This window comes from Myxocyprinus asiaticus, chromosome 36, assembly GCF_019703515.2.
Source record: "Myxocyprinus asiaticus isolate MX2 ecotype Aquarium Trade chromosome 36, UBuf_Myxa_2, whole genome shotgun sequence".
NCBI classification, from domain to species: domain Eukaryota; kingdom Metazoa; phylum Chordata; class Actinopteri; order Cypriniformes; family Catostomidae; genus Myxocyprinus; species Myxocyprinus asiaticus.
Genome location: NC_059379.1, coordinates 31,992,229 through 32,009,447, shown reverse-complemented (window position 1 = coordinate 32,009,447; position 17,219 = coordinate 31,992,229). Strand labels below are relative to the sequence as shown.

The window sequence follows — 17,219 nt, the reverse complement described above, 5'->3', positions numbered from 1 at the left end:
CAAATGATTTACGCAAATTCGTTCTGCACATGTAAAGCCTTCGTAAAACCATTCCTTCATAATTTTTCGCATACAATTCAGTTTACGGACAATTAACAAAAAGATTTGTTCAGAGATTCATTAGCTTCGATTCAGTGCAATTGATGTAAGAGTGGTTTTACAAAAGATTCACGCAAAACCATTCGTGCATTTGTCGCATTCAATTACATTTATTTACACCGATATTCTTTTAGAGATTCAATAAATTCAAAGCAAATCAGTTTACGTAAAAATGGTTTTGCAAACTATTTACATAGAATTTTTTTCTGCTCGTGTTTTATGAATGAGATCCACTATGTTTATTAGTACATTTAAGCATTTTATGTTTACCTCTAAATTTACTTTTAAAGTCTGGTGGACTCTATCTCACTACTTATTAAGTTGTAGATAAGAGATGATTTGGGTTTCCTTCAAGAAAGGCCTTGCAATTTTGACAACAGCATATTGGGACCCCATTGCATTTTAACTATCTACTAAGAGTTTACAATCACACACTATCAAGAGTGTTGGTATCCCCTGGCCCATTGATGCTCCTCAAAAGCTTCTGCATGGGAATCAAGGCATTAGATCCATTGGTTGAAATGGTAAGGCTTTTTATTTTATACACTATACAAACATCATTCTCTTAGAGCAAATTCACATCGTCATGATGGACTGTCAGATTGTCCCAGGGCTCAGCTTAGCCAACAGTAATGACAGTCAGCCAATCAATGTGAATAATCATTCAGGTCAGGTCAGAGAGACATTTTTCCTTCTGGTCCATTAATCAGTGTGTGTAATACATTTACAAATGTGCAAGTGACCTGTGCAGTCATGGTGCAATTTTTTTGCTTCCACAAACAAATTAAAAAGAAGGTGTAGTTGTAACGAAGGCGAAGAGACGATGATGTGTGATGAACCCAAGTGCAGTTTATTTACATAAGTGAAATCCAAAAACCATAAATCCTAATGTGAACAAAACATAAACATGAACTGGACTTAACTTGACTAAAAAACAAAACATAAACATGAACTTGGCTTGGCTTGGCTTGGTACAATAACACGACGTTACACAAACAATACTTGACAATGGACAATGGCAAACATGAGGGTTAAATATTTGGACAAGGGAGAACACATGACAATGAAAACCATTGAACACTTAGAACTCTAAACAAGATAACAAGACTGCTAACAACCTAATGAAACAATGAACCAGTGAGGGCAAGACACAAGAACATGGGAAACACATGACAAGGTCACATGACAAGGAAACAGGAACTAACATGGCATGGAACAAAAACACATACAATCCTGACATATCCCTCCCTCTAGGGGTGGCTTCCGATGCCCCAAAACAAAAACACATTGTTCAAGAGGGAGCTGGGGTGGGGGGGCCATGGCGACTTGACGTGGTTACGTGGCAGGACATGGAAACATGGTGAAACAAGGTGTGGGGCATGGTTTGGTGAAAACATGGCGTGGAGCATGAGACCAGGGCGGAGCCCATGGGGGGTGGAGCCATGAGAGGCTCGAGGGGCGGAGCCATGGAAGGCAGAGCCGTGAGAGGCTCGAGAGAGTAGCCGAAGACTCGAAGGGCCAGGGTGGAGCCGGAGGCAGGGAGGACTAAGGCGGCGCCAAAGACTTGGAGGAGCAAGGCGGAGCTGGGGGACTGGAAGACTGAGGCAGAGCCAGTGGGGCTGAGGACCAAGGTGGAGCCATAGGGATGGAGGTCCCTAGTGGAGCTGAAGAATTGGAGAGACGAGGCGTAGCCAGAGGATTGGAGAGCCAAGGCGGAACCAGGTGACCGAAAGACCAAGGAGGAGCTGGAGGGACGAGGGACCCCGGTAAAGCCAACAGGCTGAAGGACCGTGGTGGAGCCTAGGGAACGTAGAGCCGAGGTGATGTCAAGGGATCGACAGGCCAAGGCAGAGTCCAGGGCTCGCAGGGTCTAGGCAGAGTCGGAGGTTCGAAAGTTCTCCTTGTCTGGGATATCTCAGAGGGCGATGATCGAGCCAGTGGCTTGGGGGAACCGGCTGATCAGGAGACCTCAGGGTGGGCACAAGGGCAGGAACCAATTCCAACTCAACTAGGTCAGTGAGAGATGGATCTGGAACGGACGAGGTTTGCAGCGCTGGCTCTGGGACGGATGAGGCTTGCAACGCTGGTTCATTGGCCATGGCAGACGTGGGCGTTGGCTTGTTGACAGTGGCAGGCTTGGGCGTTGGCTCGTTGACCAGATGTAAGCCTGAGACATTGCATGGAGCAGACTGAAGCTTGGCTGTGACATGGCATAGAGCAGTCTCAGGCATGGCTGTGACTTGGCATGGAGCAGGCTGAGGCATGGCTGTGACATGGCATGGAGCAGGCTGAGGCGTGGCTGTGAAATGGCATGGAACAGGCTGAGGCGTGGCTGTGACATGGCCGTGGCAGGCTTGGCTGTTGGCTCGTTGACCAGAGGTGAGCCTGAAACATTGCATTGAGCAGACTGAAGCGTGGCTGTGACATGGCATGGAGCAGACTCAGGAGTGGCTGTGACATGGCATGGATCAGGCTCAGGTGTGGCTGTGACATGGCATGGAGCAGACTAAGGATCCAGGGAAAAAGATGGCACTAGCTCAGCAACCATGATGAGGAACTCTGGCTTGGTGGCCATGACGTGGGACTCTGGCTTGGCGGCCACCTCCCCCACAGTGAACGATGAGCCACACATTAGTAGGGCAAGGTAGATATACTGAGCCAGGCTGTGGGTACTTAGACCACCTGGCATCAGGAAAGAGATTGGCTCATTCAGTCCAAAGCGAAAACAGTCCTTGAGGGCAATCTCATTAAAATCGACCCTGCTGGCCAGAGCACAAAAGTTCTCCACATATTCCTCAATGAAACCGTTTTCTTGGCGTAGACGAAGAAGTTGAACTGCTGGGTTCATCTTGGTCGGTCGAGTATTCTGTAACGTAGGCGAAGAGACGATGATGTGTGATGAATCCAAGTGCAGTTTATTTACATAAGTGAAATCCAAAAACCATAAATCCAAATGTGAACAAAACATAACATGAACTTGGCTTGGCTTGGTACAATAACACAACGTTACACAAACAATACTCGACAATAGACAATGGCAAACATGAGGGTTAAACACTTGGACAAGGGAGAACACATGACAATGAAAACCAAAGAACACTTAGAACTCTAAAAAAGATAACAAGACTGCTAACAACCTAATGAAATAATGAACCAATGAGGGTAAGACACAAGAACATGGGAAACACATGACATGATCACATGACAAGGAAACAGAAACTATGGAACAAAAACACATACAACCCTGACAGTAGTCTACATTGTTATTATGAAACTTTAAAGACCCCATAAAATCAAAGTTTAGAGTTTATATTCTATCTATATTCTTGTGCACCCCTAAACATTGACAAATTAACCTTTTTGAAGATATGCACATTTAAATATTTGTATTTCTCTTTCATGAAAACTGACCAAAAATATTGATGACTCATCCTGCACTATACAGAATTTTGTCCAATCAAATGCTCTGTAGAATGAGACTGTCCCTCCCCCTGTAACTGACCAGCAAGTCACTGGAACAGTCATCGCTTTGAAGAAACTAAAGCCTGTTGGCTATTTAAACAAAAAGAGACAAGCCCTTCGATATGTCCTGCCCTAACTTTCTGTTTCAATAGGAAATATGTCAACACAGGACAAAAAAAACGCTTGTCAAACCATTTATGGCTGCAGATCGTCAGAATTTGAAGTGCAAGAAAGCAACAGGCTGCCATGAAACTTGTGGAGAGAGGGGTCATTTGTCTCGGCCGTCAGCCAATTACCTGAGCCTCTTTACCTGGGGATGATCCAGCTTTATTAGGTAATCCCTTGCATGATAGAAAAGTCAAAAGAAGTTCCTGACATGCCCTCTAAACCACCTGACAGAATTAGGTGGTCACCAAGATCTCTGATTAACAGCTGATATGGTCAATGACTACTCAAGACTCAGTAAAACTCTGAATAATGTGTTTATTTGTATACTTATATGTGCAGTAGTATTCAATAAGGATCAAATATCAGTTCCACACTCACTCACAAGGATGCATTACATATTATTGCAATTTTATACACACACCTAACAAAGTGCACAAACCATTTACCTGAGATGAGATTAACTCACATTTTGGTTATTTCTGTCTGGTCTGGGTTTAGGTGGTTTGACATTTGAGTACAGTCACTAGTTCTTGTGAAGATATTTAGACTGCAGAGAACCTGCTGTGGCCCTTGTTATTGGATTAAAGGCCTTAATCGATTTTTCCGATTCATTGTTGATATGCGAATGTTACATAAGACAGGTTTTTTAATGTAATTTAGGGTCAAATTTATTAGCTCTTCATTTCTAATCAATCTCTGTGGTAGTCCTTTTGCAAACATTTGGTTCCATCAAATTGCTTTACTGCCTGGTATTTTTCCTAACATGGCATAACGTATCTTTGATATGTTGTCTGTCAATATCAATGTGCATTTGCACAAAATTAACAGTTTATTTATTAGTTAAAGCATTACTGTTGTCGTCAAATTTTCTGCAGAATACAAAACATGGGACTTTGACCTTACGAATTGTGCTAGTGCTTTCTGCCAGGGGAGATATCTAAAGGCTCAAGTAGTCTGCTTTATATAAGCATGGTATTTAAAGATGAAATCTGAGTGAATCTCACAAGCTCCCCCCGCCCCCCCTCCATCATACTCAGTTGAGTCCAATCTCCTTATAGGTTTACACATGTTCAAGTACTGGCTGTTCCCTCTCGCACTGTCATGTCATACATACATACATACATACATACATACATACATACAAACTTACATACTTTAAATGTTTGGTATAAACAAATACCGCTATATTAACAATTAAAATCCAATGTAATGAAATATACTCAATGTTACAATAATACATTATGTTGGAAAACTATGTTTGATGTAAGCTTAGGTGTCAATAAATGATTAAAGAACAAACATCAAAGCTCCAGTCATACATTTTCTCCACAGCCCCAAATACTCATTGTGTTGACACAGAATTAGCTTAAACTTCTTTCATAGTAGAAAAGTATTTATATCTTTAAAGAATTCAAAAGTCTTGTGTCGTATCCATGAAACACAATGCAGCAAGCAATTGCACCAATTAGTTAACTCTTCCAGTCAATCGATGTTAGCTTTAGCATTGCCAAGACCTTCTCTTCGAACATTTCATTACAAAGCACATGCTAAGAGCCACCCACCATAGCTTCTAAAATCTCCTATACAAGCGGGTTTGTTCTTCAACTCTAAAGAAATCAACTGATATGTATTAAATTGCTTTTGAGTAGTTTAAGTGGAAATTAATTTATCAAAAGAAGACATATCAAATTGAAAGCTTCTATGATTTTACAGAGAAGCTTTAAATGGAGAAGCATGCTAAATTGAAAGATTAGTAAATGTTGCTTATTATTCTAATTCTTAATCTTTTCCAGTTTAAATTACATCAAAAGTCGTGAAAGACAAAGAATCAAGTGTTAGGGATTCGAAAGCCATACTCCAAATAAGATCTGACTTAACTACAGCACATTATAACATGTAAGGTTGTGTTTTGGCCACAATATCATGGCAAATATAATAGTTGCATATGGCGTTCTTCCTCCACTGTAGTTAGATGTTGAAAGAACAGTCAAGATGAAATGAACGATTAGGAACAAACATGAAATTGTCTATATGGTCAAGATTAGCTGGTGCTCTTGGCTGGCACCCATTCAGAAAGAGAAACCATGTACAGTTCTTCCATTTCTGGTGAAATTTCTGTGTTCACTTGGAGAAGGTATGTCCGAGGAATTGAGACAGAAGCAGAGAAAGGAGGAAGCTGGTGAAAACGTGTGATCCTAGGAGCACATTTCACCTCCATCTTTGCCCAGACTTCTCTGGATCTAGATTTTTGACAGACAACATTTAAAATATGGTGCAGGTTTTTGATTTTCCATCTCCACTTTCCCCACCAGCAGCTTCAGTGAAGAAATAAAAAAGAGAGGGCAAGAGAAAATAGTGTTACTGCAACAGGGCATATCTTGTATGTTTGCTCCCCAAGGCTTGAGGTCATTTGAGTTTAGAAAAGGTTAGCCCATACATCATATCTGTGTTATCATGGACTGTTTAACATACTTTCAAATCTGCTGCTGCTAGCAGAACATGAAACATTGAACTAACAAAGTAATTGTCATAGGATGTAGATTATCCCTGCTGAAAGACCATTTTAAACCAGCCCATGGTGGTTAACTGGCCTCCCAGCCAGGCTGAGCTGGCAAGGCTCATATTTTTTTGTTGATTTTTGTCACTGGTCTGCTTGTCAGGCAGGAAAACCAGTTTGGCCAGGCTGAAAGACTAGCTAAACTAGTTGAAGACCAGCTTGGCCAGGCTGGAAGACCAGCTGCACCTAAGGTTGCCACCTTCAATGTTTAAAAAATATGAGTCACCCCCTCCGTCTTGAGGGTCGGTGTCCCCATTGAAAGATTTCATCATTTGTTTAAAAATAAGGGAAAAATCATGTCCCAAACATGAAAATTAAAGTTAGCTAATATGTTCTAAATACCTTTTTTAGCCTCTGCCTCTTCTAGTTTCTTTCGTTCATTCTCCAAAGCATCTATTTTAGCTTGATAAATATCAGCCAACTCCTTCCAGTGGACCCTGTTGTTGTTCAGGCCATCAAACATGGGGGTGATCTCCTTGTGGAACCTTGAAAATTCCTGTATGAGAAAAGAGGCCCCTGTTTTTGCAAGCCTTCACAAGCCCACCAATCCATCATTCCCTCCCAGAACATTTGAGCAATGTTGTTCTGGCATTCCACAAGTAGAGGCCATTGTGGACAATTGCTCCATTTTCTGCTTTCAATTGGATATCTCAGTCATAAAAAATAAAAAAAAATCTAAATGTGAAACACCTAAATTTACCTTATACACAAATGAGCACACAAAGTCAATGAAACCACACTGCATCTTCGGAAGTTCATCCGCCTTGTTTCTGTCCATCATGGGCTGAGAAGCGATAAAAAAGTAATGCAAGATAAGTAAGGCATTCTCATTTTGGGCCGACATTAGTGTTCTTACAATGCAACCAACTGATAAAAAATGAAAAAAATAAAAATAAAATAAAAAATATAAACTCTTTCAGTTATGAAGGTCAATTCTAAGATGAAGTATTATACATAATGTGTACTGCAAGGCAAAAGACAAACTAGGTTAATTGATCTTCACAAACTCACAATGGGTTGTTGGTCTAGTACAGTCCTCTCCAGGTCTCCCTGCTCCCAGAATTCAGCTGCCACCATAAGAGCCACCTTCAGAAAATAATGCCTTTAGATAGAGTCCAATAATATGCCATGGACCATTTTCTAACCCAGTGTTGGCCAAGACTGTTGATTGACTTTTAATGACCAAAGTTGCACCTACTTTGCTCTGGACCTCCCATGGCTTGGTAATGGCAGACAAGTCACAACCAGTCATCATCATTGCCCTGTTTGAAATCAAATAACACAGATCAAATAAGGTCTTCAAACCCTTAATTAATTGATTTCTCAAAGGAGCGAAATTCTGCTGAAACAATATGCTTACATAATGATTTCCTTCCTAATGGGGTTGTTGGCCACATAGGCAATGGCATCCTTCTCATCAGCCATTGGTTCAGTGGCGTCAACAATCTTCTGAAACATTGTTCTTTTTCTGGATGAGGAGAAAATTAGAATCATCATCAATACATCTTTACTTGAAACTCCTGCTTCCTGGTCTTGCGAGTCATTTTGATTTTTAAAAATGGTTCTAAATGGGTTTGAAAGTTCCACAAGACCAATGAAAGGTTAAGAGGGTAGCTGTGTTTTGTAACATGGTAGCTGGCTTTTAAATTGTCTAAACTGGTCATTAGTAGGCTCAAGCTGTTCAAAAAGCTAGTTAGAACAGCCGGTGGCTGGTTTGTTGCTGGTCCAAGATGGTCTACCATCTTCCAGCTACCAGCTATCATCATGGATTTCCCAGAAGGTGATATGTTGAAGACTGGTTCTCATTGAAGAAAAGACATGTTCTTGACCGCTTACTTGAAATACAAGGCCAGGTCAGTAGCAATGATGCAGACATCATGTAAGTGCTGCACTGTCTCAAACTGCCGTTTCTGCAGGCTTTGGAAAATGTTAACGTTCTGCAAAAAACAAAGAAAACACAATGTTGGATTGGATACTACAGTTTAGCTCTAGAACACTGCAACCTTACAGTTTTTAAATGCTTTGTGTGATAGCAAACCTCTTCTGCCATGAGGGTCTTGCTGTATTCAAGATGGTGCCTTTCCAAGATGGAGGAGCCATGAAGCTTGGCCAGAGGTGATGCACTCCTACAATGGAAATTGAAGGATTGTGAACAAGTCCTAAACAAAACATTTCATTTTTATTTATTTTTTTAATATAAGTTGTTTGAAAATACATTTAATTACTTTGTCTGGTAGAGATTGTTGGTACCCCTGTGGTCAATATCGTGACAGAACGCAGCTGCTACCATTGCAAAGGCATCAAGGTCTGAGTAGTATTTTCTCAACTTTCCAGTCTGTTGGGCAAGCAAATGTCATTAATGCTATCAAAATTATGACCTTCTTGGTGGTATTGTGCAATTTTGCTGTTCTTTTTATTGAGTAACCTGACACATGGCCCGAAAAACTCACTTGCAGAAGGCAGAACATGGTCTGGCCCACGTTAAACCCATGCCTCCAGTTATGGTAAGTGATGTCTCTGTAGCCTTTTCGTACGGTGTACATCCATCTGGTCAGGACCTGGTGTATGTATTGGTAGCATTTATGTACATGTTCTCCAGCAAAAAAATTACAAGAAACACTATGGTATTGAATCCATGTCCTCAAATATCTATGACTTCATACATGCAGGTCCAGTAGTACTAAGTACTTGATGTGTAGGTTCACCTTTTTTACTATTTGCTCTAGCAATAGTAAATTAAGTGTTAATTGGAAAATCAGCCTTCTATTGTGTTAATGTCTTGCAACAGAAGAAGCTCAATCTCACCTCTGCTGGCACTTTGAACTTCTCCACCACTCCAAGTTCAAAGAAGCAGCGGATTCCACACTTTATAAGGTCAACCTCAGAAAGGGGAAAGTCGCTAAAATGAAATTCTAGAAGATCGACATCTTTGGCTTCTGGAATATTGGCTCTCTGTGTTAAAATACAAGCATGGCACAGATAATAGTGAAATTAGTTACAGTATCATCAGTTTGTTAAGGCCAACGAAATCTCACTTTCAAATAATTGGTACAGAGGAAACAATCGTACCAAGAGTTTGTACATTTCTTTCTGATCGCAGTCCTCTGGGTTTTGGTCAAACTTCTCCTTTGTGTTCTAACAGGACAAAACAAGTATTGTCAGCACAGTAAAAACAGACTGCGGTTTCTTCAAATATAAGATTGTTTGAAATATAAGCTCACAAATAGAACTTATGCTCACCAGAATCTGTTGGACCTCAGATGGGGTAGCTTTGGTCTGATACATGACCATTTCCTGTGCAATATCTTTCTTCCACTCCATTCGATTCAGTTTGTCATATGTGTCACAATTCAGTACAGACCATCCAAGGAACTGTGTTAGGGCCTGAACATATTTGGAAAGCAGATCTTAGTGCACTGTGTTTCAGATGAATGGAGCCAAAAGGATGATAACCAATATCATAACCACCACAGACATTGAGGGGGACATGTCTCACCCAGTATTCAGATTAGTGGTTGACCAATTTGAGTTTTTCAATGGTTAATTCTTACATTACTTTCTTAAATAGCATTTCTCACAAGATTCACATATACTGCAATTGAGGTTGAGATATGGGTAGGTTTAGGATAAAGGTTGGAGTAGAGTGAGGTTTAGGATTAGGGTTGGAGTAGGGTGAGGTTTAGGATTAGGGGTAAATTTAACAGTGTAACTACAGATGTAATTAATTGCAAGTACTTTAAATTTAAGTACAATGCAACAACAAACCAGTACAATGTATAAAATGCTTAAGTACATTAAAAAGACCTAATATAAATTGGGTCCATATAGTATCTCCATTTCTAAGGACTTACTTCAGTAATTTGTTCATCCTGCTCATCGAATGGCTTGCCATCTTTTCGGTTGAAGAAAGTGGCAATACCCACAATTTCTTCTTTCTTGTTGACAATAGGTAGGGACAGGACATTCTTAATGATGAACCCTGACTCATCCACAGCTTCTTTCTGAAAAGTTTAAACAGATTTGTTAACAATGTGACAACTAGCAACAAAGTGAAAAGTTATGCAGATAAAAAATTATAATAAAAATAAATAAATAAATGGAAGAGTGTATATAAACATAAATGTACCATTAACCTGACCAAAATAATGTGTATTCTAGCCAAGTTCGAATATAAGGGTTACAGGTTTGTATCTATTGTGTCAGGGGTTATTTAATCTTTTAAGTTACAATAGTGATGAATCCAGGGATAGTTTACCTGGAATGTGAAGTAATCATCAGCAGCAACATTCATCATGTTACAGATCTGCAGAAAGACAAAAAACAAAATTTTAACATTCAAAATAGGCAAAAAAAAAACAAACAAAAAACATAGTATGTACTTGTTTAGCAGATGCTTTTAACCAAAGCAACTTTTAGGGTGCTTATTAAAGCAGAAATCATCCTGAGTAACCTAGGTTGAAGTAATATTTCAACCAAAAATGAAAATTCTGTTGTTACAAACCCGTATGCCAGAATGCCGGAATGACAGCCTCAGTCAGCATTCACTTTCATTGTATCTTTTTTCTGTACAATTAAAGTGAATGGCAATTGTTGCCAACATTCTGCCTTACATCTGTTTTTGTGTTCCATTGAAGAAATTTCATACAAGCTTGAAACAACATGTGGGATTGTTAATATTGTGAAAAGAGAATTTTTATTTTTTGGTGAAGTATATCTTGTAGTATATCGCTCAAGGGCGATATAACCTTTTGAGCTTAAACCAGTATGCCACATCACCAGTGACATGAGTAAATTCATGTTCACATAGATGTAGACTAGCTTTCTCTATTATTTGACAACGTATATCTTTGGTTGTTTTACTACACATTGAAGAAAATGATCTGGACTTACAAAGCCGTTTTCAGCCACGTAGGTGGGAAGGCCGCTAACAAGTGCCCAGTGATCTACAGGAGGAGTCCTGGAAGCAGTGACATTCCCAAAATGAGAGAGACTGGCATGCTTGTACAGTATATAGCCAAAGTATGAGGACCCCCAAACACAATGCCCATATAGTACATGTAGAGCATTTCATTTAAAAACCATCGGCATTAATAGAGAGTTACTCCTCCCTAACAGCTTCCACACCACTAGATTAGATGTTTAACCTCAAAGGTGTTCAATTGGGGTTTAGATATGGACTTTGTGCAGGCCAGTCAAGTTCTTCAACACCAGACTCAGTAATCATTTATTTATGGATCTCACTTTGTGCAAAGAGATATTGTCAAGCTGGAACAGAAAAGGACCCTTCCCAAACTGTTGCCACAATGTTGGAATCGCACAATTCTCTAGAATGTCATTGTGTGCTGTAAGCTTTAAGACTGATCTTCACGGGAATGAATGGGCCTGGCCAAACGGTTAATTAGAAGGGGGTGTCCATACTTTTCGCCATGTAGTGTATGTGTGGTTAGAGTGCATGTCCTTCCATTTTCATTATAGGAAATACATTTTTGGAAATTAGTATTCTTTTCATTTAAAAAAAATTCTTACGGTATGACTTTGATCTCTTCTTTGCCTTCTAGAAGATAATCAATGATCTTGTAGAAGTTGATTTCCTTTAAAGAGGGCATAAAAAGAATGAATATAACCAGTCACTAATACATGCTTGTTCAACGCAGAAATACAAATTTGTGAGAGGACTCTTACCCTGCCATCAGGTGTCTTTGGGCCTTTGTACGGCTCCACATCTCCCAGTTTAACTGGCCACTCATCGTAGAACTCCTAAACAATTGCCGCAAAGACAAATGTTTTTAAAAAACGCATTGGAAAGAGGACAAATTACATGTACCATTCAATGATAAGATGGAGAATGGCCACCACACGTCACAAACCTTTTCTTTGGTCATATCCAGGAGGCCAACAGAGTACCTCTCACACTGGATGTAGGTTCTCACGGTGTACAGGGCCTTGTGAAACTGTCGCTCAATATCTGTCAACTCTTCAAACACTTTGCTGGCAGACCATAGAAGAACCTGTGGCAGCAATGGGACGATTCGCATTGTTTCAGTCAGATAACACACTTTGAAATGTAAGTCAAATATCAAGGTGTAGTAGTCTGAAGCATTACCTGGCTTCTTCTAGATTCCACGTTATACATATATGAAGTATGATGCTGTAGAGCGATGACTGTGGCAAAAGTGATGTACTTGTTGAAGCACTAAAAACACGAAACAAAAGCAAAACATTTTACTTAATAATTATTAATATCTTTATACTTTGGTGTCCAAAAGTCTGTGACCACTAGTGAAAATGTTTCTATTTTGCATTTTTTTAATTTTAAATAAATTCTTTCTTTACAAATTATGTTATCAGCATTACAATTTGAGTGAAATGTACACACATTTCACAGTTTCTTAGTATTTGACATGCTCTCAAGCTGACATAAAATCCACAAGTTTGTGCGAAACCTGATGATCCATGTTTTCTAGTGTGATTTGAGAATGTTTTAAAGAACCATTTTTGGAAGCAAGGAAATTAATTTAGCATTAAAAATGTTCTTTATTTAATTTTGAGTTTAAATAAAATAAAATAAAACAACAACAACAGTTTTTCAGTCTGTTCTCAGGCTTTTGGACATTACACAGGGAATTCAAGTCATCGTTTCTTCTGCTTTGAAAACATGTTTGACATCCTGATCACTCCAGATTCAGCACAAAGTCACAAAAGACTTTTATTCAAGTCAGAACCACATCTAATGATATTTGTCATACAACTATTGGATCATTGTCGATGGTTTAAAAGAGTCTAAAGGAATATTTAAACTATTCATACTCACGTCTTCATCTACTTTGGTGAATTCATTTCCTCCGACTTTGTTTAGTGCCATAACCACACCAAGTGCATCTTTCCCATTCATGAGGGGGGCAGCAAGCATGTTTTTAGTGGTGTATCCTGTCTGTTTGTCCACAAAGTCACTGAATCTGGGATTCTAAGAAACAACAAAGAAGATGTGCAACTGGCTTATTTGCATATATATGCACATTTTAAGTCCCAAAATAATTGGAAGAACTACAGTTGCTTTATTGTTGCGACATCCTTGGACAGACTACAGTATATATAGGCCTATATATATATAACACATGTATATAGACATTCATCAAGCATGCAACTTTCATTTATTTATTTGTCTTATGAAGCTATTTTTTTGTTGTTAGTACTGTATTATGAGACTTTGTTTAAAGACTTTTTTTAAGAACTGTGCAAGCAACTGTTATTACATTAGTTATTACCAAGTAAAACACTTTTACACAGCAATAATAAAGAATGCAATCATTGATTAAGAGAGCTAAAGTATTAATAATATCATTTTCGATAAGATTTCTTCTGCATTTGGATTTGTTCTCTTGTCACTGAGATTAATTCTGCCTAAATTTACACTTGCGTGTGATGTAATGAAGGTTAATACATTTAGCACTGTCGAGGTTAGTTAAGCTGAGGTTCCACTGGCATGCCATGATTAAACACCACAACGAGGATAAATATAGTATCCAGTATCTTTACTCATGTTAACTTTTATCATTTTGCCAAACTATTCACAAAATAGCTTAAAGACCAAATACACATGTAGAGTAATGTGAAACGCACCTAAGTGAAAGGGGTGGGGTTTGTGGATTTCTTTTTTTTAGTTTTTTTGTTTTTTGAGTTTTGCAGTTTAATCAAGTAAATTAAGTATTCTTAAAATTTTTATTTTGCTGCTAAAATTATACGATAATAAAATAAGATTCACCTATGTTATAGGTGAAACTTCATATTATGGTGTTACACTTTTTTGCTATTGTAATTGCATTGTAATGTAAACAAGTATTACATTTAATTTAGCATTTTTACTGCAGCTTTAGCATATAAAAAACATTGCCCTTTTCTACAGTTCTTCAGCAGAAATTATGATTCTTTCATTTTCAGCAGGGACTGGTTAGCCATTTGTCTCATGCTAAATAACAGCTATGCCTGGCAAGCTACCGGGAATAGAGCAGGAGGAGGCTGAAGTTCAGATGACCCATGAGACAAAAAAAAAGAAAAAAAAAGTTTAATGCTGCTTTAAACTAATAGTTGACTTCCAGGTAACAGAACAGCCTGAGAAGCCTTAGAAGTTGTTTGCACACAACTGTGCATGGCCATTTATAAACATTGCAAAACTATCATGTGCGATATGCCTGAAAAGTGTTTATAGCACACTGTAAAATGTGAAATCATGCCATTTTTACCGTAAGGAGGTATTTCTACCTGATTTAAAAGTTATTGTTTGAACTGGTTTTATTTGACTCAAAAATATTATTTAATATGACTGAATAAAATGTTTAATAAATTAAATATATTAAGATTTGAATGTATGATTGAATTAACCTAATTTAATTTAGCATTTAATATCACTGATTTACCCTTTCATTGAATGCATCATTTAATATCACTGAATCAGCCTTTGATTTTATTTATTAATTTATTTAATGTGATTGAATCAACCTTTCATTTAATTTCATATATAATATAATACGACAAAATCAACCTTTCATTTAACTGAATATATTATTTAATAAGTCTCATCAATCATTATTAGGTTTAGATCAGGAAGAAATACCTCCTAAAGGTAAAACCCTCTTATTTTCCAAAAAACAATTAGGCATGTAACAAAAGTTACAGTTTCTGGACATGAAGAATAAACTATAGGGATTATGCTTCCTTTACACTTCCTTTACTCACCTGTTTCACATCCGGAATATTAGCCATCTTTTTCATGGTTGTTATTTGCCCAACAATGCCCATGTCAGTGGGGAACACAATTTCAGACTGAGGGTTGACCAGGTTCATTTCGTATTTCGAGGTCGGGGTAACATCAAAGAGACAGGTAGCAAGCTCAGGGATCCCGTTTCTGGCTCTTTGTATGAAATAGCTGCAGCGGTCAGCGTTCAAGAGCAGACATATCCTCTGCAGCACCTTGTGCATGGACTTTTCCATAACTGACTGCGACTGAAATTCTTTCACCAGGTCAAAGATGATGCTGGCCTCCTGGATTTGGCTGACATCTTTGAACGAGGCCCCGTCTTTGATGTCTAGGGTCTCGGCGAATGCGGCGGCGATGGCCTCACATCTGACCTTCTTGTCGAAATACTCTTTGGCGTACTGAGGGTTATTCTCCAAGTATTTTTCCACACTATCCTTGTCTGCCATTATGAAGTGTACTCCTCTGGACGTTCCTCTCACAGATTCATTACTTGTTGGATGGCAAAGTGAAAGGTTCTCAGTGGAGTTCTCCTTCACACAGGTGCATCCTCCAGTGTAAAGATCACCAACTCTGAGAGCCCCTGGTCTTCTCTGACAGGCTGCCAGAGAATAGTGGCTTACAGGCTGAAGGGATGAAAGTGGCCGCTAATTAAAGTGACGTTGTGACATTAAACCACTAAGCTTTCTTAGCTCTCAAATCCAATCAGAGGCAAAGACCCTTGTTTTCTCCAGAGGAGGAGTCACATAGAGAAAGTGTTGGCATATGACATAATATTTAACACATCAGTCTCTCGATTAGATTAATGGTTTCTCTGATCTAATACACCATCACCAGCACTAATGGGTTCATTAGAGCCACAGTGTGCACAGTGACATAATGTTGTGTGACGTGAACTTGTCAGGCCAAAAGAGAAAAGATAAATATAGCATAGTTCTTCTTCGACTAGTTCTTCGAATATTCTTCGAATTAATGGGGGAAAAAAAATCCTTTTTGGAACAATTTTTTGCCAAAATTTGCAAATGCATTACAAATGAGGAGTTGACATTAAGAGTTTGTCCTGCAGTGTGACGTGCCATAATTCATTATTTTAAACAAATCTTTTCTTGTTCTTCTATAATTGTTATTAAACATGCAGTTTTTATGGACAGTTTGTGTTTTTGATAATTCATTTGTCACACTGCAGCACCATTTAAACTAATGAAGGCATAAAGGTAATTACAAATAGTTAAAAACTTGGTGACCAGTCGCAGGACCTAGTTCCCTTACACATACTGTATATGTAAATTCATAATGTTAAATGAAAAAGTGAATGAACATGTTATACGTCAACTAACTCAAGCATTGTCCTCACAAAATCTGGCACACAAATCATGGTCCTTCCTTGGCCCTCAAGCTTTCCGAGTAAAAGAAGCAATTCTCAGAATTGGGCTATTATTAGCGTTTTTGCACTTTCAGCAGCAAGCTGGACACCCAGGATCTATTTCCAACTATAGGATTAAGCCCGACCTGTCAGTCTGCTAGACATATAATGGGATCTGTGTCCTTTTTCTTTGATATTGGGGTTATGTCAGGGTGCAGGCGAATGTAAAAAAGGGGAAAAAAGAAGCCTTGCATCATTTGTACCTGGCTTAGTATATCCAGGATTATGTAAAAGCAGGGGTGTAGTTTCCAGGGGGGATGGGGGGGAGGTAACCCCACCAATAATCAAAACAAGCAATACAACCCCCCCCCCCCCCAAATCCCCAATATTTATACCATGATCAATGGAAACATATAGATGCTTCACGCTGCAAAGCACCCCCCCCCCCACCCCCTTTTGAGTAAAAGGATTAAGTAAAATCAATGCTAAATTTACCATGCTCATTGTTCATTTACATGGATATTGATGGATAAAATATTGCAATGTTTTAAATAGCCAGCAGTGTATAGGGTCCAATACTCCTAAACATAGAAAAAACATGCAAAGGCATTGGTTTATTTGAGGTTACCTACAGGAGATATAAAAATCTACATACCCCTGCTAAAACAGCAGATTTCTGTGATGTAAAAAATGAAAGAAAAATAAATCTTATCAGACCTTTAATGTAAAAATTACAACCTATGCAATGCCACTGAAAACCAAAGTGACACATTTCAGAGAAAATAAAAAATAAAAAACTTAGAATAACTTAACTGCAT

The 17,219-nt window shown here is 38.7% G+C and overlaps 1 protein-coding gene across 1 annotated transcript; it reads right to left on the bottom strand.

Moving 5' to 3' along the window:
- Positions 1-4,034: 4,034 nt before the first annotated feature.
- LOC127427384 (cone cGMP-specific 3',5'-cyclic phosphodiesterase subunit alpha'-like) lies at positions 4,035-15,627 on the bottom strand. Its single transcript, XM_051674977.1, has 22 exons — positions 15,020-15,627; positions 13,098-13,250; positions 12,390-12,479; positions 12,154-12,294; positions 11,969-12,043; positions 11,813-11,877; positions 11,177-11,243; positions 10,542-10,589; positions 10,138-10,287; positions 9,527-9,670; positions 9,356-9,421; positions 9,092-9,238; positions 8,737-8,844; positions 8,512-8,621; positions 8,325-8,412; positions 8,123-8,223; positions 7,647-7,754; positions 7,485-7,548; positions 7,298-7,372; positions 6,987-7,070; positions 6,629-6,782; positions 4,035-6,044 (listed from the first exon to the last, which is right to left on the bottom strand). The coding sequence occupies exons 1-22, from the start codon at positions 15,485-15,487 to the stop codon at positions 5,992-5,994; spliced, it is 2,559 nt and encodes an 852-aa protein (XP_051530937.1). The 5' UTR covers positions 15,488-15,627; the 3' UTR covers positions 4,035-5,991.
- Positions 15,628-17,219: the final 1,592 nt, after the last annotated feature.

Coding starts and splice junctions, on each gene's coding strand:
- LOC127427384 (XM_051674977.1), bottom strand. CDS start 15,487: ATGGCAGACAAGGATAGTGTGGAAAAATACTTGGAGAATAACCCTCAG. Junction 12,295..12,389: donor TGGAATCTAGAAGAAGCCAG/GTAATGCTTCAG, acceptor TTGCTGCCACAG/GTTCTTCTATGGTCTGCCAG. Junction 12,044..12,153: donor TGGATATGACCAAAGAAAAG/GTTTGTGACGTG, acceptor GCAATTGTTTAG/GAGTTCTACGATGAGTGGCC.